The 27,730-nt window shown below is 41.8% G+C and overlaps 1 protein-coding gene across 2 annotated transcripts in view; it reads left to right on the forward strand.

The window, feature by feature from the left end:
* Window positions 1-27,730, forward strand: part of CHAF1B (chromatin assembly factor 1 subunit B) — a 67,060-nt gene that overhangs the window by 19,739 nt on the left and 19,591 nt on the right. For both annotated transcript variants that reach the window (XM_033950501.1, XM_033950500.1), the window contains exons 4-7: window positions 5,054-5,171; window positions 20,307-20,410; window positions 22,018-22,114; window positions 25,295-25,379. In XM_033950501.1, the coding sequence (XP_033806392.1) occupies window positions 5,054-5,171; window positions 20,307-20,410; window positions 22,018-22,114; window positions 25,295-25,379 (404 nt within the window). The remainder of the gene's footprint in view (window positions 1-5,053; window positions 5,172-20,306; window positions 20,411-22,017; window positions 22,115-25,294; window positions 25,380-27,730) is intronic.

Consider the following 27,730-nt stretch of genomic DNA (forward strand, 5'->3'; position numbering starts at 1 on the left):
GAAAGGGAGAGGTTGTGACCTATATATAGATCTGGTTAAATTTAAGTATTTGAGCCCGAGATTGTTGATAAAAGAATTATCCTGTCTGTGACTCAAATGCATCTTTGAATAGGTAGCTTTTTAATGTGCTTTTAAATTTTTCTAGAGAGGCTTCACTGCACAGATAAATTGGTAACTTGTTCCAAAGCTGGGGTGCTATGGTTGAAAAAATTGTAGCTCTTCTGGTGCCTATTATTTTCAAAGAAGGGATAGTCAGCAAATGCTGATCTGTTGATCTTAGAGATCTGGCTGAAGAGTATGGTATCAAATAACGATGTAGAAATATTGGTGTGTTGGTTTGTTGGATTTTGAAGGTTATCAGTGCAATTTTATAGATTATTCTGTGTGAAATTGGTAGCCAGTGTGCTTTTCGTAGAAGAGGAGTGACACAATCATATTTTTTGGAGTTTGTAATAATTTTTATTGCTGTATTTTGTATAATTTGTAACCTTCTTATTTCTTTTTGAGTTATGCCGTGGTACTATGTATTGCAGTAGTCTAGCCTGGAAATAACCAAAGAATGAATTAGAACATTAAGAGCTTTTGGTTCAAAGACTTTGGATAAGGATCTAATGAGACGTAGTTTATAAAAACAGTTTTTAACTACAGAGCTAATCTGATCATGGAAAGATAATTCTTGGTCCAATAATATTCCCAGTATTTTCGTCGTCGTCACTTTTTGCAGTGGGAAATTGTCCAGGAGTATTTGTGATGAGAATGTAAGATCCTTTTTCCATGGAAAAAACATTATTGAAGATTTAGTTGCGTTTAGGGCCAGCATGTTGTCTTTAAGCCATTGACTAATTTGTTTTAACTAATTGTTTATATTTGTTATTTCATTGGAATTGGCAGTATTTAATGGATATAAAAGCTGGATGTCATCTGCATAGGCAAAAGCGGAAAATCCAATGGATTGACTTAAAGTGAGGAGTGGTGGTGATAAAAAATATTGAATAAAAGAGGGGACAAGATTGAACCTTGAGGGATACCATAATAGTTATTTCATGATGAATTGTTGAAAATAACTTTAGCTGACCTATCTTGAAAGTATGATTTAAACCAGTTTAGCACTTGGTCAGAAATGCCAATGGAAGACAGTCTCTTGATGAGTAAATGATGGTCAATGGTGTCAAATGTTACAGATAAATCTAGTGAGATCAGAAGTACAGATTTATGGTGATCTAAGTGATATTGAATGTTGGTTGTAAGACCTATCATAGAGTGTTCTGTTGAGTGATTAGATCTGAAACCTGTCTGATTTGGATGTAATATATGAGTTTTTTCAACAAAGTTGCTTACATGATTAAAAACAACTTTTTCTATTATTTTAGTGATAAATGATAGATTGGCAATAATCGGTAATTTGACTCAATTGCAATTGAGTCTTTAGGATTTTTTATTATTGGATGGATGATTGCTTCTTTCCATTCTTTTGGTATAAATCCTGTGGTTAAGCTGTTTTCAATCACAAAATTTTAAATCATTCTTTCGATATGTGAAAGGAAAGCAGCCGGCGAGGGAGGAGGTGGGACCTCTGGATGAAGGAGACAGGAAAGGAGTGGTGAAGGAGGAAAAAGAGGTGGCTGACAGACTAAACATGTTCTTCTTGTCGGTCTTTACAAGAGAAGACACATCCAATGTGCCGGAACCGGAAAAAATCTTCAAGGGGGATTACGAGGGAAAATTATCATGCATGCAGGTAAGCCTCGAAGACGTACTCAAGCAGATAGATAGATTAAAGACTGACAAATCTCCGGGCCCAGACGGAATTCACCTGAGAATACTGAAAGAGCTCAGAGACGAAAAAGCGGAGTTACTGTGGCAGATTTGTAACCTATCCTTGAGAACAGGGGTAATCCCGGAGGACTGGAGGATAGTGAATGTTACACCTATCTTCAAAAAAGGATCGAGAGGCGACCCATGGAACTACAGACCAGTGAGCTTAACCTCAGTTCCGGGGAAGATGGCCGAATCATTGATCAAGGAAAGTATCAATGAGCATATAGAAAAAAATAATCTGTTGAGAACGAGCCAGCATGATTTCTGTAAAGGAAGATCATGCCAAACGAACCTACTGCATTTCTTTGAGGGGATAAGCGAACAAATGGACAAAGGTGACCCCATAGACATCGTATATCTGGATTTCCAAAAAGCCTTCGACAAGCCCCACGAGTGCCTACTAAAGAAACTGTGGAGCCATGGGGTGGAAGGGGATGTGCACAGATGGATCAAAAATTGGCTGGCGGACAGGAAGCAGAGGGTAGGAGTAAAGGGACACTACTCTGACTGGAAAGGGGTCACGAGTGGTGTTCCACAGGGGTCAGTGCTGGGACCGCTGCTGTTCAATATATTCATTAATGACCTGGAAACAGGGATGAAGTGTGAAGTTATAATATTCGCGGACGACACAAAACTCTCCAGTAGGGTCAGAACTGTTGAGGAGTGCAAGGAACTACAAAGAGACCTGAGCAAACTGAATGAGTGGGCAAATAAATGGCAGATGAGCTTCAATGTTGAGAAATGTAAAGTCTTGCACTTAGGGAAAGGGAACCCGATGTACAGCTATACAATGGGAGGGAGGGTACTGGGGGAAGGCAACCTGGAAAAAGACTTTGGGGTATTGGTGGACAAAACGATGAAGCCGGCGGCACAATGTGCAGCGGCCTCAAAGAAAGCAAACAGAATGTTGGGCATTATCAAAAAAGGTTTCACTACCAGAACGAAGGAAGTTATCCTGCCACTGTATCGAGCGATAGTGCGCCCGCATCTGGAGTACTGCGTCCAATATTGGTCGCCGTATCTTAAGAAGGATATGGTGATACTCGAGAGGGTCCAGAGAAGAGCAACAAAGATGATAAAGGGCATGGAAAACCTTTCATATGCTGAAAGGCTGGAGAAGCTGAGGCTCTTTACCCTGGAAAAGCGGAGACTTAGAGGGGACATGATAGAGACTTATAAAATCATGAAAGGCATAGAAAAGGTGGAGAGGGACAGATTCTTCAGACTAGCGGGGACAACAAAAACAAGAGGGCATTCGGAAAAATTGAAAGGAGACAGATTCAAAACGAATGCTAGGAAGTTCTTCTTCACTCAGAGGGTGGTGGACACCTGGAATGCGCTTCCAGGAGAGGTGATAGAACAGAGTACAATATTAGGTTTCAAAAAGAGATTGGATGACTTCCTGAAGGAGAAGGGGATTGCAGGATATAGATAGAGGATTACTATACAGGATATTAAATGATTAGGGTATAAACGATTTAGGTGGTGGAGCACTTACAGGTCATGGACCTGGGGGGCCGCTGTGGGAGCGTACTGCTGGGCATGATGGACCCCTGGTCTGACCCGGCAGAGGCAATGCTTATGTTCTTATGTAGAATGGTCAAGTTTCTGGAATCCTATGGATTACATTACATTACATTACATTAGGGATTTCTATTCCGCCATTACCTTGCGGTTCAAGGCGGCTTACAAAAGATTTATAAATGGGGGTTACAATGGGAGAACGATTGATTTACTAGGACCAGAGGCAACATGGATTAACTAGAGGTAGGTTTTATCAGACAAATTTGATCAATTTCTTTGACTGGATGACCAGAGAATTGGATAGAGGGTGTGTGCTAGATGTGGTGTATTTAGATTTTAGCAAAGCCTTTGACAATGTTCCACACAGATGTCTAATAAATAAACTTGAGTGCCCTCGAGATGGTTCCCAAAGTGATGGGCTGTGTCAAGAACTGGCTGAGTGGAAGGTGACAGAGGATAGTGATCAATGGAGATCATTCTGAGGAAAAGGATGTTACCAATGGTGTGCCCTAACATGATTTTTGGGGTAGGTCTGAATATAAGCCCTACCCCCGAAAATAAGCTCTAGTCACTGGCAGCAGCAGCAGCTCTCCCCCCCCCCTCCACCCCCGGCCAATCCATACCCCTCCCATCCAAACCGTGAGACAAATAAATGTATCTTATAATAAACCAGCAGCATCAGCAGCAATCTAGACAGGCTGCTTCGCGGCCTGGGCATTCTGTGTTTGTTTGTTTTGTTTTTTTTAACATCATGTTTATTAAGTTTTTGGGGTTTTTGAAAATACAAGCAATACACAACAACTACAAACAAGAGGAAATAGCAGTAACAGTCAGGTCATTCATGTTCTTCCTTCACGAAGACCCACAAAAACCAAACATCCCCCCCTCGTGTTGCTGGTTTGTTATAAATACATTTATTTCTGTCTTGCGGTTCGGATGGAAGGGAGAGATGGGTCAGTGGAGGGGCGGGGGGTGCGCGTGGCGGTGGAGGGTAGAAAGATGCTACACGAGGAGATGGGAGGAAGGGAGGGATAGAAGCTGCAAGGGATGGGAGGGAGGGATAGAAGCTGCAAGGGTTCTGCTGCACAAGGGATGGGATTGGAGGGAGGGATAGAAGCTGAAAGGGTTCTGCTGCACAAAGGAGGGATAGAAGCTGAAAGGGTTCTGCTGCACAAGGGATGGGAGGGAGGGATAGAAGCTGCAAGGGATGGGAGGGAGGGATAGAAAGATACTGCACAAGGGGATGGTGCGAAGAGAGGAAAGATGCTTCACATGTGCAGGAGAGAAAGGAAATAGGAAGAATTGGGGTGGAGGAGAGGAAGGGAGAGATAATCATTGTACATGAAAAAAAAGATGTCCCCGAAAATAAGACCTAGTGCCTTTTTTGGTCCAAAATTAATATAAGACAGTGTCTTATTTTCAGGGAAACACGGTAGTGTGGGGCTGTGGCGGGAAATAATTACTGTCTCTTTCCCTTTTGGTGCATGCGGCAGGTGCCCCTCCTAACACTGATCATGTAACAACAAACTAATAAAATTAAGTAATAAATAAGTGAAGGTGAAGTTCTACTACTTCTGATATATGCGAATATTAGCTTCTTACAGCAGATCTATCTAGACTTGGGAATTTTCCCCACAGACTGCTGCTTGTATATGACCTTGCAGGTGAGGATTAAGATTAAATTAGTGTAATCAGGCTTGTTTTCCTGCAGATGCTGTTATATTATTGTGGAAGCTGAATGACAGCAAAGAAGCAGAGCCTGCTGTCTTCCAAGAGGAGGATGAAACTCACCTGAACAAGGAGAACTGGACAGTCTTTAAAACTTTACGGTAAGAATAATTCGTCATGAATATCAATATTATGTGCCTTGGGAAACTGAGACTGAACATCAGTTTAACAAACAATGTAATAAATTTATATATATTTTGTCTGTTTGCGGAAAGTGAAGATAAAGTTGCCATGAATCTGGCTCATTAGGAATATAACAAGTTTAAATGGTGTCATCCAGTTGAAGAGGAAAACAACAGCTTGATTCCTAATAAATTAAAAAGCTCCATTATCACTGTTTGATTTGATAAAATCACCCTTTATACAGAGTAAATCAGGGCGATGAACAAATTTAAAACTCAAAAATAAGACAGGAACTCTCTAAAACCTAGCATAGAGATTGACAGTCGATAAAAAGGAGTAAGAAATAGGAAAATACTAAATAAAGCAAATAGGAAAATACTAAATAAAACACCTTCTTGTGCTAAAACAAGTTAGCCAAATGGAGCAACCACTGTCACACAAAATTATTTACAGCCAGCGATGTTGACAAGACAAAAATTTTCAGTTCATTTGGCCTTTCTTCATAATTTATTACATGTAAATTGGTTATTTTCACAAAATTTGATTTTTTTTTAATAAATATTTTTTGTGTGTTTATAATTAGTAAGTTAAAGTTCATTCAGTCAATTTAGCACACTAAACTTTTTAGGCACAGTAAGAATTGAATGGACACAAATGCGCATTCCCATTAACATCAAACTATAGAATGACGCAGCAAAAAAATTTGTCCCCGTCCCTGCCAGCTCATTCTCTGTCCCTGCCTCATCCCCATGAGCTCAGTCCCCGCCCCATCCCTGCAAGCCATTTTGTCCCATCCGCTCAAGCCTCAAATAGTTAAGATTTTATACTGAACTTATTTATTTATTTTTTTTCCAATTCTTTATTCATTTTTCCATCTTCCATCAAGTACATAATATTACATCAATTGAATCATACACATCACTTGAAATTCTATCTATTATTATCTTAAATACATAAATTTATCCTCTCCCCACCCACCCTTTTCCCAGATATTATATTCAAAATTTAACATACATATACTATATTCATAAATATTGATTATAACTATATACCCCCCTCCCATAATTATAAATATACTTCCAATGTAAAAAGGTGTCTAATCATTACAATAAGTTGTCAATGGCCCCCCAATTTTTTAAAAATTATTATAATTCCCTTTTTGTAAAGCAATTATTCTCTCCATCTTATATATATGGCATAATGAATTCCACCAGAAGGTTTAATTAAGTCTTGTGTAATTTTTCCAATTTCTGATGATGTGTTGAATGGCAACTCCTGTCATTATTAATAAAAGTTTATTATTATTTGATGAAATTTGAATCTTTTTTCTCATTGACGTTCCAAATAGGATTGTATCATATGATAGAGCTATATGGTTTTCTAATAAATAATTAATTTGTGACCATATTGATTTCAAGAAGACCATGATACAGGGACAGAAGTATAATAAATGATCTAAAGTCCCTGCTTCCAGATTACAATGCCAGCATCTATTAGACTTAGAGCTATCCAACTTTTGTAATCTAATTGGGGTCCCAAAAGCTCTATGTAACAAAAATAACCAAGTTTGTCTCATAGATGCAGACACTGTACATCTCATTCTCCAACACCAAATTCGTGGCCATTGAGATGCAGAAATTTGATGCTTAATCTCGATGCTCCAAATGTCTCTAAGACCAGTTTTTGGTTTTTTTATTCATAAATCCAGATATCAATTTATACCACTGTGCGGCCTGGTGTCCCAAGAAATCCGCTTGAAAGCATAAGAATTCCAGACTATATTGACTTAAGATTTTTCCATTCAGGGAACCCCTCCTGAATAGCCTGCTACAGCTGTAACCATTTAAAACTTTGTGATTTGTTTAGACCATATTTATGTTGCAGCTGTGAAAAATCAAGCAGCTTACCATTTAAAATAACATCACCTAGAGTCCGTATACCTGCAATAATCCAATGCTTCCATACGATTTTAAAACCGCCAATTTGAATCTTGGAGTTTAGCCATAAAGATTGGTATGTTGATTTATGTATTGCAGGGGTGCCCAACACGTCGATCGCGATCGACCAGTAGCTCAGGAAGGCAACGCGAGTCCATCGCGGAGCCCATCCCGGGCTCCGTGATAGACTCGTGTTGCCGTCCTGATCTACCGGGCTGATCAGCCTTCCTCTCCAGTGTTCTCTCTAGGGCCTTTTAGCTGGGCGATCCACCCAGCTGTCATCTGCTACTGCCGCCGCTGCTGAACATTAAAAAAACCCAAGAAAACCCGGCTTGGAGATTTCAGCCCGTAGCGAACTTATGCTCCGTGGCTCTAACGTGTGCGTGCCGGCTTCCCTTCTCTTCCCTCCGAAACAGGAAGTTATGTCCGGGGGGGGGGGAGAAGGGAAGCCGGCACGCACATGTTAAGAGCCCTGAAGCAAGCGTTCGCTATGGGCTAAGGCGGGAGACAGGTTAGTGAAGCATTTGCTCTTCTTGCTGCCGGGTCCTGCCTACTTTCTGTTTCCGCGAAGGCAGGACCCAGCAGCATTTCCCCCAATAGGTCGATCGCGATCTTGGGCCAATCAGCCTTCCTCTCCCCGACGGCAGAATTGACGTCGGGGAGAGGAATGCTGGTTGGCCGAAGCAGGGAGAGCTTGGGGCGGCGTCGGCTTTCGGGCCTGTTATTGGTGGCGGTTTGGGTCCTGGTCCCCGATGGCAGTGGCTTGGGGGAGGGCAGGGAGAAAGAAAGAAAAAGGGCAGGCAGGGAGACAGAAGGAAAGAAGAGAAACAGAAAAAAAAGAAAAGGAGGCAGAGAGAAAGAAAGGGCAGGGAGAGAGGAAGGAAAAGTTGGGGGAGGGAACGAGGTCTGGAGGAGAGGAAGCATACAGGCTGAAAGAAGGGAAGAAAGATTGGATGCACAGTCAGAAGATGAAAGTGCAACCAGAGACTCATGAAATCACCAGACAAGGTAGGAAAAATGATTTTATTTTAAATTTAATGATCAAAATGTGTCTGAATTTATATCTGCTGTCTATATTTTACACTAAGGTCCCCTTTTACTAAACCGCAATAGAGTTTTTTAGCGCAGGGAGCCTATGAGCGTCGAGAGCAGCGCTGGGCATTCAGCGCAGCTCCCTGCGCTCTAAAAACTGCTATCGTGGTTTAGTAAAAAGAGAGGGGGGTATATTTGTCTATTTTTGTATGGTTGTTACTGAGGTGATAGTGCATAGAGTCATCTGCTTTGACCTCTTTGAAAAACCCTGGAAAAACCCTGGAATAGGAATGATAATTAACATTTTCTATGCGTACAGTGTGCGTTGTGTTTTTTTTAAATTTTATTGTTGGTAGATCATTTTGACTTGGTCATTTTAAAAGTAGCTCGCAAGCCCAAAAAGTGTGGGCACCCCTGATGTATTGGATTTGGACTTAAATTGCTGACATAACGCAAAGTTTTCCATATATCTATCAATATTCTATTCTCTTTATATTTCCTAGGCATTTTATTACTAAGAATATGAGATAAGCTTATAGGAAACATGAGTCGCCATTCCAAATATAACCAATCTGGGATATTTTCCATGAGCTCTAGGAGGACCCAATACATACCTTATCGTAAAATATAGGCTTGATGATACCTATAAAAGTTTGGAAAATTTACCTCACCCTCTGCAATTGATTTTTGTAAAGATACTAAGGCAATTCTAGGCATTATACCCAGCCAAACAAATTTTGTAAGAATACCATTTAACATTTTATAAAAGGACCCCTGGAAAAAAACTGGTATCATACTCATTTGATGATAAACCACAGGCAATATGATCATTTTAATAGTTTGGACTCTCCCCCACCAAGAAAGATGTAAAGGATTCCATTGCTCACACATTTCTGTTACTTTTTTAAATAAAATTTTCTCATTCTCTTTCATTGTGTCTTCTAGTGTGATTTTTATTCTAATACCTAAATACTTTATTCCATCTTCTTTCCATACAAATGAGAATGAATCAAATAAACCTTTAGTACAATGCACATTAAGTGGAATAATTTCAGACTTACTCCAATTTATCTTATATCCTGAAAATTTTCCAAATTTCTCTATCAACTCAAGCAAGCATGGAATGGTAATCTCTGGATTTCTCAAATAAAGCAGTATATCATCTGCATATGCAGAGATTTTATATTCCCAATCTGTATGAGGAATACCCTGTATCCCCTTCGCTTGTTGAAGGCTAATAACAAGGGTTCTAAAACAATATCAAAAAGCAAAGGAGATAAGGGACATCCTTGCCTAACCCCCGTTTGCAAATTAAAGCGCTCTGAAAAATTATTATTAATGTATAATCTTGCAGCAGGGGAGCTATACAACATCTGAATCATTTGTATAAATCCTGAACCTATACCAAAACAGTCTAATGCTTGATACATGAAAGTCCATTCGACTCGATCAAAGGCTTTTTCTGCATCTAAAGAGACAAGAGAAAGCTGGATCATTCATTGCTTTTGTTAAATGTAACTTATGAAAAGCCAATCAAGTAACTAATATAATAAAACGCTAGCCGTGCATGCGCACTCCATCTGTGTGTTCTGTTTTACGTGCGCTATAGGGCACCACAGATCAGAGTGCGCATGCGCGAAGCTCTCTCTCTCCCTCCCCCCACCCCCCCCGAGGCGGATGTCGGCTGCTCTTCAGCTTCTCCAGGCAGTGGCAGACCAAACAGGACCCGATCACGGAACCCAAGGTAATGTTCTGACCGAAGTTAGTTTTAAGTTCTAAGCCACGGCGGCGGCTCCTCTCATGAGCCGCACCTACGTCGGAGAAGGCTTCCGACGCAGGCAGGGATCGTGAGAGAAGCCGCTGCCGCGGCTTAGAACTTAAAACTAACTTCGGTCAGAACTAAGGGAGTCAAGGCCCCAATTGTAACGGTCGTCGTCTTCGCCCCTCTCCCCGGCACACCCGAACCCCCGTTCACCTCCCATCCGACCCTCCCTTCAGCTCCCTTAGTCCCTTGCCGCCGTTCCTCTTCCCGCGGTCCCGACAAATGTCCTGACTCCAGCAGCAGCCGCAGCACTCTAAACACGCTGCTTCGCAGCCTGCAACTGCCCTGATTTGCTCTGCCCGACACGGGCACGGGCCACAGAGAGACAGTCAGGGAGGAACTGGAGGGGGAGAGGAAAAGGGGGCTCTTTTGGGGGAGGGGTGTGCTGGGAGGCAGACAGCTTTGCTTGGTGGGGGAAGACAGAAGGGAGGCCACGGAGAGACAGTCAGGGAGGAACTTGAGGGGGAGAGGGAAAGGGGGCTGCTTTGGGGGAGGGGTGTGCTGGGAGGCAGACAGCTTTGCTTGGGGGGAAGACAGAAGGAGAACCACGGAGAGATAGTCAGGGAGGAACTGGAGGCGGAGAGGGAAAGGGGGCTCCTTTGGGGGAGGGGTGTGCTGGGAGGCAGACAGCTTTGCTTGGTGGGGGAAGACAGAAGGGAGGCCACAGAGAGACAGTCAGGGAGGAATGAGGGGGAGAGGGAAAGGGGGCTGCTTTGGGGGAGGGGTGTGCTGGGAGGCAGACAGCTTTGCTTGGGGGAAAGACAGAAGGAGAACCACGGAGAGACAGTCAGGGAGGAACTGGAGGTGGAGAGGGAAAGGAGGCTGCTTTGGGGGGAGGGGTGTGTTGGGAGGCAGACAGCTTTGCTTGGGGGAGGGGAGACAGAAGGGGGCCATAGAGAGACAGCCAGGGAGGAACTGGAGGGGGAGAGGGAAAGGGGCTGCTTTCTAGCACCCGTTAATGTAACGGGCATTAACACTAGTTATTAGAAGAATGTCTCTTAGCAACAAATCCTGTTTGGTGCATATCAATAATAAAAGGGAGAGCCTTAGCCAATCGTAAAGCCAATATCTTAGCTAAAAGTTTTCCATCAACATTGATTAACGAGATAGGCCTGTAGTTTGAAACCAAAGTGGTATCTTTGTTTGGCTTTGGCAAAACAATTGTTAATGATTCTGCCATAGTACCTGTAATACAACCTTTAGTCAGTTGAAACTGATATAAATTTAGTAAATAAGGTAATAGGGTACTTTGAAATGATTTATAAAACTCTACTGTGAAACCATCACCACCTGGAGCGGATCCAACTCTAAGAGACTTCAATGCTGTCTAACTTTTGTAAACGAACTGGGGTCCAAAAAGCTCTATGTCACAAAAAAAAAAACCAAGTTTGTCTCAGAGATGCGGACACTGTACACCTCATTCTCCAAGGCCAAATTCGGGGCCATTGAGACGCAGAAATATGATGCTTAATCTCAATGCTCCAAATGTCTCTAAGACATTTGGTTTTTTTATTCAAATATCCAGATAGTAATTTATACCACTGCGCAGCCTGGTGTCCCAGGAAATCCGCCTGAAACCACAGGAACTCCATAGTATATTGATTATTAAGAGTTTTCCATTCAGGGAACCCCACTTGAATAGCCTGCTTCAGTTGCAACCACTTAAAACTCTGTGACTTATTAAAACCAAATCTATGTTGCAACTGTGAAAACTCAAGCACTTTACCATTTGAAATAACAACATTTAGAGAACAAATACCTGCAATAATCCAATGCTTCCATAGGATTTGAGTTCTGCCAATTTGAATCTTGGAGTTTATCCATAAAGACTGATTTATAGATTTACTTAATGGAATAGGTGTTAAATTACTAACGTAGCGTAATGTTTTCCAAGTATCAATTAATATTTTGTTCTCTTTGTACTTCCTAGGCATTTTAATACTGAGAACATGAACAAGATGTAAAGGAAACAAAAGACGCCATTCCAAATATAACCAATCCGGGGCATTTTCCATGAGTTCTGGGAGGACCCAATACATACCCTGGCGTAAAATATAGGCTTGATGATACCTATAAAAATTTGGAAAATTTATCCCACCCTCCTCAATTGGCTTTTGTAGAGATACTAAAGCAATTCTAAGCATTTTACCCAGCCAAACAAATTTTGTAAGAATACCATTTAACTTTTATAAAAGGACCCCTGAAAAAAAATTGGTATCGTACTCATTTGGTAACAAACTACAGGCAAAACCATAATTTTAATCATTTGAACTCTTCCCCACCAAGAAAGATGTAAAGGATTCCATTGCTCACACATTTCTGTTACTTTTTTTAATAAAAGTTTTTCATTCTCTTTCAATGTGTTTTCAAGAGTTTTTTTTAATCATAATACCTAAATATTTTAAACCATCTTCTTTCCATATAAACGAGAAAGAATCAAACAGCCCTTTAGTACAATGCACATTGAGAGGAAGAATTTCTGATTTGCTCCAATTAATTTTATACTCTGAAAATTTTCCAAATGTATCAATCAACTCTAACAAACTTGGAATAGTGGTTCCTGGATTTCTCAAATAGAGCAGAATATCATCTGCATACGCTGAAAGTTTATATTCCCTATCAGAATAGAGAATACCTTGTATCCCCTTTGCCTGTTGAATAGCTAATAACAGAGATTCTAACACAATATCAAAAAGCAAAGGAGATAATGGACAGCCTTGTCTAACCCCTCTCCTCAAGTTATAACAATCAGATAAACTATTATTAATATATAATCTTGCAGAAGGGGAGCTATACAACGCCTGAATCATTTGAATAAATCCTGAACCTATAACAAACCAATCTAATGCCTGATACATGAAAGTCCATTCGACTCGATCAAAAGCTTTCTCTGCATCAAGATATAGAGAAAAAGTTGGATCCGCCATATCCTTGGTTAAATTTAACATATGAAACGCCAATCTGGTATTATTAATCTTTGTAGCCAATCTTTGTAGCAGGCAAGCTCCAGGCAAGGTGTCTGGGATCACTAGTACATGAAAACTCTTGTGAGCTGCTGCGGGCTGCACAAGGAGGGAATAATACAGCGTTCAGGGCAAGAGACACTATCAAATGCAATAAGCACAGCTTCAATGAAACCAGGAACTTTAATCCTCAGAACAGAAAAAATAACAGAATACTTGTCAGGATGATTCTGTAGGTGCCAACAGGCTTCAAATGCACATTGCAAAACTCTATTAGAAAACAGTCTCTGTGGGAAAAACAAATCAAAATAGTCCAAAATCATATAGCAAAACTCTTCCCTCACAGAGTTAAGAACATAAGAAGTTGCCTCCGCTGAGGCAGACCAGAGGTCCATCTCGCCCAGCGGTCTGCTCCCGTGGCGGCCCATCAGGCCCATTGCCTGTGCAGTGGTCCCAGACTATCCTATGACCTACCTCTACTCCTATCTGTACCCCTCAATTCCTTTATCCTCTAGGAATCTATCCAAACCTTCTTTGAAGCTTTGTAACGTGCTCCGGCCTATCACAGCCTCCGGAAGCGCGTTCCATGTATCCACCACCCTCTGGGTGAAAAAGAACTTTCTGGCATTTGTTCTAAACCTGTCCCCTTTTAATTTCTCCGAGTGCCCCCTTGTACTTGTGGTTCCCCATAATCTGAAAAATCTGTCCCTGTCTACCTTTTCTATACCCTTCAGGATCTTGAAGGTTTTTATCAAGTCTCCGCTTTTCCAGAGAGAACAGCCCCAGCTTTTTCAGTCTGTCAGTATATGGGAGGTTTTCCATACCCTTTATCAGTTTAGTTGCTCTTCTCTGGACTCCCTCAAGTACCGCCATGTCCTTCTTGAGGTACGGCGACCAGTACTGGACACAGTATTCCAGATGCGGGCGCACCATTGCACGATACAGTGGCAGGATGACCTCCTTCGTCCTGGTCGTGATACCCTTCTTAATGATACCCAACATTTTGTTTGCTTTTCTTGAGGCTGTGGCGCACTGTGCCGACGCCTTCAAAGTTGTGTCTACCATCACTCCCAGGTCTCTTTCAAGGTTACTTACCCCTAGCAGTGATCCCCCCATTTTGTAGCTGAACATCGGATTCTTTTCCCTACATGCATGACCTTGCATTTCCCTACGTTAAAGCTCATTTGCCACTTTTTGGCCCATTCTTCTGGTGTCGTTAGGTCCCTTTGCAGATCTTCGCAGTCTTCCATGGTTTCAACCCTGCGGTAGAGTTTGGTGTCATCTGCAAATTTAATAATCTCACATTTTGTTCCCGCCTCCAGGTCATTAATAAATATATTGAACAGGAGCGGTCCCAGCACCGACCCCTGCGGAACTCCGCTCGTGACCCATTGCCAGTCTGAGTAATGGCCCTTTACTCCAACCCTCTGTTTCCTGCCTGCCAGTCAGTTTTTGATCCATCGGTGGACTTCCCCTTGCACCCCGTGTTTCCACAGCTTTTTAAGCAGTCGTTCATGTGGTACCTTGTCGAAGGCTTTTTGGAAGTCAAGGTAAATGATGTCAATGGATTCCCCTTTATCCATCTGGCTGTTTACCCCCTCAAAGAAGTACAATAAGTTTGTGAGGCATGACCTACCCTTGCAGAAGCCGTGCTGGCTCGACTTTAGCTGTCCATTGTTTTCTATGTGTTCACAGATGCTGTCCTTAATCAGCGCTTCCATCATCTTTCCTGGGACCGAGGTCAAGCTCACCGACCTGTAGTTTCCCGGGTCCCTCCTTGAACCCTTCTTGCAGTCCGAAAAGTGTTCATAGCAAAAAAAAAGAAAACTTCAAAACTAAAGTAATAACTTCAGGGCTGTATCAATTCAGCTTCAAGCCAGTGCTGCTGTACTGACTTCTTCAGCAACAGGGTGCTGGTTAGACAGTGTGCTCCGTGTGGTCTTTAAACTGCCAATAATTAGGCCCACTATCCCACCACAGAAACACGGGGCAAACCCCACTGCAACAAATCCTGTTTGGTGCATATCAATAATAAAAGGAAGAGCCTTGGCTAATCTTAAAGCCAATATCTTAGCCAAAAGTTTTCCATCAACATTTATCAACGATACAGGTCTGTAGTTTGAAACCAAAGTAGGATCTCTGGCTTTGGCAAAACAATTGTTAATGATTCAGCCATAATACCTGTAATGCAACCTTTATTTAATTGGGTCTGATATAAATTTAGCAAATGAGGTAACAAGGAATTTTGAAATGATTTATAAAATTCTACAGTAAATCCATCACCACCTGGAGCAGATCCAACTCTAAGAGACTTCAACGCTGTTTCTAATTCTTTTAGTGATATAGGCTCATCCATACTTCTTTTTATATGCTCAGGAACCTTTGGACCAATAATTAAGTTTAAAAATTCTAAACCATCTTTTTCCCTACTATCATAAGGCTCAGAAGAATACAGGCCTTTATAAAAATTTAAAAATTGACTTAAAATATTTCCAATTTGGTTATGCATACCTCCTTTCTCATCTTTTATTGCTATAATTTTTGTCCTTCTTTTCTTTGCTTTAAGATAATTCGCCAATAATCCCAGCCTTATTTGAGTTTCCATAATACAAAGCTTGTTGAAAAAACAAATCTTTCCTTATCAACTTCGAAGATAATTAATTATATTTACCTTTTACTTTTAAAAGAGCCTGTAAAGTGTCATACTCCCATTTATCAATCAATTTAAATTCCAAATATTTAATTTCTTTTTCCAAATCAGAATATTGTTTTTTCACTTGTTTTCTAATATAAGCAGAATAAGAAATAATATTCCCTTTCATAGTAGCCTTAAAGGCATCCCAAATATTTACCAAAGAAGTTTCCTCTGATAAATTATATTGAAAGAATTCATTAATTTTTATTTGAAAATCTTCCAGGAATTTTGTATCTACAAGCAATGCATTATCAAACCTCCAAATAAATCTACTGTACTCTTGCTGATCCAATTGAAGTTCGATCCAAACATCCGCATGATCTGATAGTATAATTGAGTCTATAGAAGCTATAATTACTTGTTGAACTAATTGATTTGAAACAAAAATATAATCAATTCTTGAAAAAGACTTATGAACATGTGAACAAAAGGAAAATTCCTGATCATTAAAATGAAGAATGCGCCATATATCTTTTAAATCACATGAATGCACCAAATTATCTAACCCTAATAATTTTATATTTTTGCACAGTTTTTTTTATCAATTAAAGGATCCATAACGGCATTGAAATCTCCAGCCACCACTACATTAGAAGCAGCCAGTGGGAGTAACAACTGTTGTAATTTTTTGAAAAATTTGTTTTGATTCGAATTAGGGGCATACACATTAAACAAAGCCAGGGCATTATTTCCCATACTCATATCCACATGCACCTATCTACCCTCTCAATCCGAACCTAGTAATTGAAAATTGGCTGAACATTTTTTATTAACAAGAATAGCAACCCCTGCTTTTTTCCCAATTGCAGGGACAAAAAAGCATTGTTTCACCCAACCCCCTTCCAGTTTTTTAGATTCAGCAATAGACAGATGGGTCTCTTGTATGAAATAGATATCTGCATTCTGTTTTTTCAAAAAGGCTAATGTTTTTTTTTTCTTTTAATCTGATGACTGAGACCATTGACATTCAAAGAAAAAATTTTAATACCCATCATAAAATTTATAAGTTAAATAATACTTCAAATAAAAATTATTCCAATTGTTACAAAACTCATGAATAGACATCAACCTCCATAATTTAAATATTTGATCTTGATTCCACCCTTTTAATCCTCCCACCCTACCCCCCATATTAATAATAGTGAAAACTTGGAAACGCGCATTTGAAATCAAGTGAAAAAGAACTCTTCACAGGCAAAACAAAAATAAAACAACAAAAATAAGCACCATAATTATATAAACAAAGCATAATTATATATTCTTAAAGCAAAGTTTAAAAAGATAATCATCACAACCCAATATGAAAGAAATCAAGTTGTCTAAAAATAAAATATCCTAATGCAATTTCATAAAATCACAAGTTATCATAACACTTAATAATAAATTATATCCCCCTTTTTTTTTCCTTTTAAAACTAATGCATTATATATTTATTAAATTAGAATAATGAATAGATATAATTTCAAAATCAAGACCAAAACAAAAAAATGAAAAATAATTCACAATAAAGAGCATCCCTTCCTACCAATAAAACAACAAAGAAAGAATATAGATCAATTGAACTATAAATTCCTTATTCCTACTAAAATTAATGCTATACCTTTGAAGATTTCCATAAAATCTGTAATATTTTATATAAAATACCAATAGCTAGTTAGATAAATAATCTTATAATCATCCTTGTCTTCCTTTAAAACATAAATTAATTGAGTATATTCTATATTTAAGAATAAAATCACAGGAATTTACTATATCTTTAAGAAATCTTTCATAGATGTGAATTATCATAAATATAATTAATCTAAAATTTGATGCAAATCGATTTAAAAACATCACTTTAATACATCTTTGACTACATCAAAGGAATCTTTAAAAATGTTTATCCTCAAAAATAAAAATTCAATGCATCAATGCAATTCCAAATAATAAATTATTTCATCCTTTAAATAATACCTTCTAGTTGGGAAAGACATATACCCATAAACTAAATTTTCAATACTAAATTCTAAGAAATCAATAAAATATTTTTACATCACACAACATCCTGTCTTAGAAGAACCCAAGAAAGAAGATCCTTCCCTCCAAGTGAAAATCCAAGAGCACAGATGAAGCCAATAATATTAAATGAGTCTGCGTTTGAGTTTCTTCGGTGATAACTTTAACTTTTTGCAGAATCAGACCAATCTCTCCTCATCCCACTGGTGAAACGAAACCAATCATTGAGAGTGATATTACAGTTTCTTCAGCCAGTAGAATGCAGACACGCGTCCATGAAGCAAAACCTCAAAACGATGACACAGCGACGTTATCTTCAGCATTTCCTAGCTCTCCTCTTGTAGCTCCTCCCCTAATAAAAAAGGGAGGAGGAAATAGGCTTGCGTCAACGTCAGCAACGCAAACAGCCGCCCCAATCTACTTCTCAAAGAGCGACCGAAGAGCCAAAACAGCATATGTTTCCCGAGCGACATCGAATCTTCGCTTGCCATGGAGCAAAAGGCCAGCAATAGAAAAGGCTCCGTTTCTACTCTTCATCTCTCCCACAGAGACAGGTAACGAGACAAGACTGCTTGCATCTGAGCTGCCATTCACCACGAGCCCAGTAGAACTAGCAAATATTAAAAATAACTTTGCCCAGTATTTTATAATAACAGCCGTTATTGTCACATCAGAGATCCAAAGAAATTCAAGATATTACCTTCACACCCAAGAATAATGATGTAATACATTCCTATTCCAGTTCCATAGGATGAAATTTCTTCAGTTCAGCATGTGCTATGGCAACCATCTAATTTGCATAAGACTCGAGCATTTTGTGAAGCTTTAAATCAAGTTCCATCTGTTAGCTCCTAGATTCAAACCGTTAGTACAGTTACTTCAAATAAAGAACCATCTTTCGAATCTTTCAAATTATAAATAAAAAAACCACAGCTTTGTTCATAAAAACATTAAATACTATAAAAATAATTAAAAGATAAGACATTAGATTCGCCTTTTAAATTTTCTCTAGGAAATCATCGGTTGTTCACATGTATCCAAAAAGGCCCTTAATTTCTCCAGATAAATTAACTAATTTTTTAATTTTTCAAAATGTTAATTAATATGAATTCACTATATTCTTTTAAGGAAAACAAATACTTTGTACTCATCTTTTACTTCAAAACTGGCTCAATGACTTATATAATGGCAGGACAGGGATATTGAAGGTATATCAGATTCTTTAAAAATGGTTGATCAAATGGAATAATATTTAAACCAAGTAAGATTTTAAGATAAGGTTGAATATAAATTGTTTTTACAAAAATAATTTTTTTGTTGGTGACATTCCTTGACAAACCATGATGCAAACCATGATTTCATGTCAGCAAAGGATACTAGTCCCTGTTTTACTTCTAAGTAAAAGATTAATACAAAGCTTTTTTTTTTTTCTTCTTAAACAAATATAATGGATTCAAGTTAATTTAAATTTTGAAAAAATAAAAAAAAAACACCTTAAAAATTAGGAACTTTATTGTAAATTGGACTTGTGCCAATTTTGGTGTGTTAATTTTGTGGGAAGCTGAACAGCTTGCAACTGACACTTCAGGTTCGATTATACAGATTTAAATACAGTGGTACCTCGGTTTACGAGTGCACCGGTTTGCGAGTGTTTTGCAAGACGAGCAAAACATTCGCAAAATCAGCGCCTCGGAAACCGAGCGTGGCTCGATTTACGAGCGCCCCCCCCCGTGATCCGGCACCCCCCCCCCCCCCCCCCGCCGTGATTGGGCACCCCCCGCCGCTTCTTTCTGTCATCTGGGCACCGGCATGTCCTGTGCTTGGTGCTGGTGCCTGAAGATCGGCCTCCTCTTCTGCTTGTCCTTAAGCATCTGCGCATGCTCAAGGCCTGCGAGTTCACGTTCAGAACGTGAACTCGCAGGTCTTGAGCATGCGCAGATGTTCAAGGCCCAGCAGAAGAGGAGGCCGATCTTCAAGCACCAGCACCAAGCACAGGACATGCCGGTGCCCAGATGACGGTAAGAAGCAGCGGGGGGGGGGTGCCCAATCGCGTTGAGGGGGTGCCCAATCGCGTTGAGGGGGTGCCCAATCGCGTTGAGGGGGTGCCCAATCGCGTTGAGGGGGTGCCCAATCGCGTTGAGGGGGTGCCCAATCGCGTTGAGGGGGTGCCCAATCGCGTTTAGGGGGTGCCCAATCGCGTTGAGGGGGTGCCCAATCGCGTTGAGGGGGTGCCCAATCGCGTTGAGGGGGTGCCCAATCGCGTTGGGGGGGTGCCCAATCGCGTCGGGGGGGGTGCCAGATCGCTGGGGGGAGGGTGCCGGATTGCAGGGGGGGCCTTTGGGGGTGCAATGCCGGTTCTCGTGGGGGGGAACCTATCAAAGCGAGTTTCCATTATTTCCTTTGGGGAAACTCGCTTTGATAAACGAGCATTTTGGATTACGAGCATGCTCCTGGAACGGATTATGCTTGTAATCCAAGGTACCACTGTACGGTCATATAGTGCGACAAGCTGTTGACATTTTGAGTTCTCCTAAATTTAACAATTTACATTTTTATAAATACATTTTTGGAGATATTATTTCTTTAACAGAAATAAAACTGTTTGTGGTAACTAATGGAACTCTAAACACTACTACTACTCCTAACTAGTAATACTTTGCCTTAATTAGAGGACATTTAGAAGATGTCTATGATATCTGCTGGACACTTGACGGGAACTACATGGCTTCTGCATCTGTGGATAACACAGCTATCATGTGGGACGTCAGTAAAGGTAAAGCTCCTCATAGATGGTAGTGTAAAGCTCGGCAGAGGATAATGCAGAAATGGCAGCAAGCTGGATTACATGAAATCAGCTTATCTTTTCCATATAATTTATCTTGGCATTGAATCCAACTGGCAAGAAACTGCTACTGATTCATATAGTTCAGTGGTCTCAAACTCACGGCCCGGGGGCCACATGCGTCCCGCCAGGTACTATTTTGAGGCCCTCGGTATGTTTCTCATAATCACAAAAGTAAAATAAAACAGTTTCTTGATCATATGTTTCTTCAGCTATAAATGACAATATTATTATTAAGACTTAGCCAAAAGGAAAGATTTCTAAACTATAAAGAGTTTTACCTCATGCAAAATTGTCATTTCTTTAATAAGGCATTAACTATTTTTTTCTGAGGCTCTCCAAGTACCTACAAATTCAAAATGTGGCCCTGCAAAGGGTTTGAGTTGGAGACCACTGATATAGTTTGACAAAAAAATCATTGCTGTTGAAAGAAAGTTAGTTACACTAGTGAACAGTGTAGTATGCAGAATGCTTAAAGGTTAGTTACGTGGTTTCTTTTTTTTTTTACAAACTTATATTAGATTTCAATAGAAAAAAATAAAATACATATTGCCAGGAAAACAAACCAATAACTTTAACACTATCCAGAAAAGAATGTTATTTATAAAACCCCTTCCCCACGTGTTTCCCACATCCCATCAGAGATCACTGTTGAATGTCCTGCAAAAAAAGTGGTACTATTCTGACATGTAAAAACAGTATTGCTCCTCCCTTTCATATGTTCAGAAGAGTGTGACTTTTGCTTTGCTGCACCTTTACTGTTCTCTCTGGTTTTCATTACCGTATATACTCAAATATAAGCCCATCCGACTATAAACCAAGATAAAATACTCCCCCCCCTTGGGGAAAAATGTTAACTCAAATATAAACCGATGGTCTATATTAAGTACCGGGGCAGGAGCTATCCCTCCCTTCCCTGAGGTGTCTTGCCTGCCTGTCTGCCCTCACCTGCCCCCAGTCTCATCTCTACCTTACTTCCCTGGTGCAAGGATCTGGAGCCAGCCTGATCCCTCCCTTCTCCACGGTGACCTTTCTGTGAACTCTGTATCCAGCCCAAACCCCTCCCCTCCTGGCTCCTCACAGACCTACTTTACTTCCTTGGTGATGGTGGTGGTACTTTACTTCCTTGGCGATCCTTCTGTGCTGCCTGTGTCCATATAAAAAATGGCTGCACAGGCAGGAGTGTAGAAGAATCGCTCCTGCTACGGCTCACTGCTGGACCACCAGGGAAATAAAGTAGGCCGAGGGAGAAGCTCGCAGTGGGTCTGGGAGTGGTGCTGCTATGGGATGCAAATATAAATAGAGACCCCCAATTTTTGAGCCATTTTTTAGGCCAAAAAAATCTTGGTTTATATTTGAGTATGTGGTATTGCAGGCCTTTTCTGTTTTAGTTTCCCTTTGTGACACATGCTGCACTACTTTATCTTGTTCACTAGTGCTGTATTGGGAGCTGTTTCTGTGAATTATTTAATGTACAGCATTTGTAGTGAAAAAAAGTGGTGTATAATACTGATGTTGTCGTTTCTATTTTTCCCCAGGGCAAAAGGTTTCGATTTTTAATGAACACAAGAGTTATGTACAAGGTATAGCCTGGGATCCCCTAGGACAGTACATTGCAACCCTAAGCTGTGATCGGTAGGTAGCTGTTTGATGAGTTTTATATTGTCATTTGACAGCAATTCGTTTCAGTTGAGCAGTGAACCCATCAGGGTGAGACAGAAAGTTTACTGGATGTGTAATGCTTTTTGGGGGAACTTTCCAAGTTTATGAGGGACTTAAAATCCCTCTTATCAAAGATAAATGTCTAAGTGGCTTACGTTCTAAAATTGTAGGAAGGGATGGGGGGAACTACAAATAGTATAGAAAGGGGGGGTAGTAGTACAAGAGGATAAGCTCCTGGTGTTGTAAATTCCAGAGGGCACCTGAAAGAGTTACCGTATTTTCACGCATATAACGCGTGCGTTATACGCGTTTTTACCTACCGCGCATACCCCTCGCGCGTTATATGCGTGAGCGCGGTATACAAAAGTTTTAAAACATAGTTCCCACCCCGCCCGACGCCCGATTCACCCCCCCCAGCAGGACCGCTCGCACCCCCACCCCGAACGACCGCTCGCACGCGCTCCCACCCGCACCCGCATCCACGATCGGAGCAAGAGGGAGCCCAAGCCCTCTTGCCCGGCCGACTCCCCGACGTCCGATACATCCCCCCCCCGGCAGGACCACTCGCACCCCCACCCCGAACGACCGCTCGCACGCGCTCCCACCCGCACCCGCATCCACGATCGGAGCAAGAGGGAGCCCAAGCCCTCTTGCCCGGCCGACTCCCCGACGTCCGATACATCCCCCCCCCCCCGGCAGGACCACTCGCACCCCCACCCCGAAGGACCGCCGACTTCCCGACAATATCGGGCCAGAAGGGAGCCCAAACCCTCCTGGCCACGGCGACCCCCTAACCCCACCCCGCACTACATTACGGGCAGGAGGGATCCCAGGCCCTCCTGCCCTCGACGCAAACCCCCCTCCCCCCCAACGACCGCCCCCCCCCAAGAACCTCCGACCGCCCCCCAGCCGACCCGCGATCCCCCGGGCGACCCCCACGACCCCCCCACCCCCCTTCCCCGTACCTTTGGTAGTTGGCCGGACAGACGGGAGCCAAACCCGCCTGTCCGGCAGGCAGCCAACAAAGGAATGAGGCCGGATTGGCCCATCCATCCTAAAGCTCCGCCTACTGGTGGGGCCTAAGGCGCGTGGGCCAATCAGAATAGGCCCTGGAGCCTTAGGTCCCACCTGGGGGCGCGGCCTGAGGCACATGGGCCCAACCCGACCATGTGCCTCAGGCCGCGCCCCCAGGTGGGACCTAAGGCTCCAGGGCCTATTCTGATTGGCCCACGCGCCTTAGGCCCCACCAGTAGGCGGAGCTTTAGGATGGATGGGCCAATCCGGCCTCATTCCTTCGTTGGCTGCCTGCCGGACAGGCGGGTTTGGCTCCCGTCTGTCCGGCCAACTACCAAAGGTACGGGGAAGGGGGGTGGGGGGGTCGCCAGGGGGGTCGCGGGTCGGCTGGGGGAGCGGTCGGAGGTTCTTGGGGGGGGCGGTCGTTGGGGGGGAGGGGGGTTTGCGTCGAGGGCAGGAGGGCCTGGGATCCCTCCTGCCCGTAATGTAGTGCGGGGTGGGGTTAGGGGGTCGCCGTGGCCAGGAGGGTTTGGGCTCCCTTCTGGCCCAACTACCAAAGGTACGGGGAAGGGGGGTGGGGGGGTCGCCAGGGGGGGTCGCGGGTCGGCTGGGGGGGCGGTCGGAGGTTCTTGGGGGGGGGGCAGTCGTTGGGGGGAGGGGGGTTTGCGTCGAGGGCAGGAGGGCCTGGGATCCCTCCTGCCCGTAATGTAGTGCGGGGTGGGGTTAGGGGGTCGCCGTGGCCAGGAGGATTTGGGCTCCCTCCTGGCCCGATATTGTTGGGGAGTCGGCGGTCCTTCGGGGGGAGGGATGTATCGGACGTCGGGGGGGGGGCATCAGGCTTTCAGGATGGGGACAGACCTTCAAGGGGGGACAGTGCACGGAAGTCAGGGGGGGTGAACGGAGAGTCGGAAAGTCAGGGCGGGCGAAAGGAGCGTCGGGCAGCATGCGCGGTATACCCGTGAGCGCGGTATACCAAAGTTTTTGTACATATCATCGTGATTTCTGCGCGCTATACCCGTGTGCGCGTTTTATACGGGTGCGCGTTATTTGCGTGAAAATACGGTAAATAGATGCATCAGAAAAGAGAGACATTTTAAGATCTAATTTGAGTAGAGAAGTTTGAAGTCTAAGGTGGGATGGTAACATGTTCCATAATTCAGGACCTTATACAGAAAAGATAAAGCTTTGAGTAGCATCAAGAATGATTTGTCTGAATGAAGGAATTGTCTTAAAAAAAAAAAATATTAAACAGTCTTGTTAAACATTACATAAAGAGTGAAACTAATACAATAAAAATCCATAATACTGATAGAACTCCTAATTTTTTAAAAGACTTTTACCACTGAACCCACATCCCCCACCCAAAACAAAACCCCACACTCAAGATAGGGCTCATTCTACTTTAGGAACCATATCTCGAACAGTTGCACAGAATAGGCTGTAAAAATGAACAGGACTAGTCTCATTCTCCCACAACATTCAAATTATGAACAGACCCCATATTTTCTCTCATTTTAGGAAGACAGTTTACGCATTATAGCAATAATAATAATAACTTTATTTTTCTATACCGCCATAGTCAAACTGACTTCTAGGCGGTTCATATAGAAAGAAGGCTGGACAATAAGCGAATTACACAATGTAAGAAGAAGGAAGTTACATAATAATTAGGGAAGCATAGGGAAGGAATACATGAGAGAAAGAAATTACATAATACATATCCAGAACAATCTCTGTTCTTCCAGGCTGTAGCCATTGAGAGTTTAGCCGCATGAAACAATTGCTGAATCAACAAGTTTTGATTTTTATGCAGCCCAGGATCAGCTCTATTGAGCAGGTAAACCCCAGGATCCCAAGGGATTGTCAGACCAGTAAGCTTTGGCTTTCGGGCAAGTCCACCTTATATGGCCCATAGTGCCTTTCCAGTTTTGCCAACAAAGATCTGACAACACAGTCTGTGAAAAAGCAAGAAAAAAGAACTTGACATATAGGGAATATGGAGGCGATTTGCCTGAGGCCGCAGAATGTCAGTGGATTAAAGTAGGATTTCATGCATCGGTACAGTGCTCTGACTACTTGGTCGTGTTTCCCCCCTTCATGTACATTGAAAGGTTTTACTTGATTATTTTCTTTGTATAGTGTGTTGCGAGTATATGGAACACAAAGAAAGCGGGTGGCTTTTAGTGTCGGTAAGATGTCTCCTGGAACAGCAGCTGAAGGAGAGGTAAGTAATGTCCCTATGCTGAGGATTTTTCTACTGTTTGAAAACTGTACCTCACACAAAATGCTGTCATTAGAGCACTTACAAGAAGAGCTGCTTCTACATAAATGACTGAAAATATAGTTAGAAATTGGGAAAACTATTGTTAACTGATTTTTTTGCTTATCAAACTGGAATATGTTTGAAAAAGAAAGACTCAAACTAAAGATAGTGAAACCGCCACTCAAAATACAGTTAAACCTTGGTTTGCGAGTAATGCGGTTTGCGAGTGTTTTGCAAGACGAGCAAAACATTCTTGCAAATCTTGTCTCGCAAACCGAGCATTGACTCGATTTACGAGCACCCCCCTGCCCGAACAGCATTCAATCTTACACCCCCATCTGGCACCGGCACACAGCCCACAGGACGTGCCGGTGAAAGAAGTTCCTGCCTCTTGCCTGGGCCTTGAGAATCTCAGAGAGAGCGAGAACCAGAAGGCCTTGAGCATGTCCTGTAGGCTGTGTGCTGGTGCCAGATGGAGGGTAAGATTGAATGCTGTTCGGGCAGGGGCTGCTGGTTCACGTGGGGGAGGGGGGAGCGTTCACGAGCGGGAGGGGAGCGATGCCGGTTCTCGGGAGGGGGGGCGTTGAGCAGTGCCACTGGCCTGAGGGGGTGGGTGGGAACGTATCAAGCAAGTTTCCCTTACTTCCTATGGGGAAACTCGCTTTGATATACGAGTAATTTGGTTTACGAGCATTATGCTCGTAAACCAAGGTTCCACTGTATATGTAAATACTCCTAACCTAAGCTTTGTCAGAGCTGTGGCTCTGAGATGAGCATATTGAAGAAAAGGAAAAGGAGAGAAAATTGCATGCTGATTCTTATTTGTTATGTGAAAACTACAAAAAATCACTCTCCTATAAAACATTCAAATTCCTTAAAATGCTAGGAATATTTTCATATATAGTCAAAAAATATATGCTCAGACATAGAGGCAAAAACAAGGGGCGAACCGTTGAGTGCAGTGGAAGCAGCCTGCACTTTTGAAGGAGCTGATTAAATTGTTTTTGAGACAGACGCCACCTTTAAAATCTTTGTTTGAATCTTGCATATCGGTTCCCTGAGGCAGGAATGAAATGGGCCATGTCGGAACCCTCAATAAAGATAAGTTCTTTTGCTATAATTCAACTAATTAAATATATCGCCTTTTAGACTGCACAAGCAGCGAAGAAAGTACATTTTTAAAAAAGTTTGTTCAATTATATGCAATGATTGGGTGGTGAGGTGACATTCTTGGGGTTTGCCCCTTGATTTTGCCTCTTTCTCTGAGCATGGACTATTTATGAAGATATTCCTAGCATTTTAAGGAGTTTGAATGTTTTATAGGAGAGTGATTTTTATTTTTTATTTTTTTGTAGTTTTCAGATAACTTTCTTCTATCACTCCCAATGATATTTGACCAAAAGTTTTTGATTTCCCCAGTATTATTTTGACTGATTCTTATTTGGGGACAGCATCCCACAGAAGAAGCTTTATGTGAAATGGTGGTCCCCATAAGGGTCTTGAAGATAAGTGCTGTTTTCTGGGTTTGTTTTTTGTTGGGTTTTTTTAAAGCATGCTTTGCACTTTGTGGTCATATGACATGCTGGGAGTTTTTGACCTATGATAGATATTGAGGCAATGATGCGGTTTTTGTGATGTTTAAAAAAGCACTAGCCTCACTGAGGTTTTTTTCTCCCTTCATTTTAAAAATGAAAAATTATTTAAAAATTTCTAAAGAAGAAGAGATTGAGTGTTTACATATATTGTGGATGGTGGGTTCACTATCTTTGGTTTGTGTTTTGGCAAGTTTTTTTTATAATGGATTTTTTTCATCCTTTTTATTCATATGAAAAAGAATTGCCAAGGAGGAGACCAAGTTATTGCTATATCTGTAATATACTGCTTTCAGTTTAGTTTGGACATGAGAGGTTTGTGGTTCTCTAATGAAAATCAGTTACACAAGTTGATTTTATTTGACAGTGCAGAGATTGATTCATTTTCTGTGAGCACAGAAAATCTTAAAGGATTAGGACTGGTTGGAACAGAAGATAGTCAACATGTAACTATGATCTATTTATATGTCACAGACTTGGAACAATCCCTTTGACTTTGAATGTCTTTCTGAAATTTTGCCATAGAACCCAAGAGATAGTGAGATAATAACAGTTAAGCTGAATTACCCTTTAGATGGAATAGAAAGGAAATTTAAAAAAGAAATACTTGGGTGTGAATCTTTCAGCGGACATTATGGTTTTTATAGCAGTTGAACCTTTTGAGGAGCTTAAATAAGATGTGGTAGTAGCAGGATGGTCTTAAACTAGATGAAGTCTTGT

The sequence above is a fragment of the Geotrypetes seraphini genome, chromosome 6, assembly GCF_902459505.1.
Source record: "Geotrypetes seraphini chromosome 6, aGeoSer1.1, whole genome shotgun sequence".
Classification (NCBI taxonomy): domain Eukaryota; kingdom Metazoa; phylum Chordata; class Amphibia; order Gymnophiona; family Dermophiidae; genus Geotrypetes; species Geotrypetes seraphini.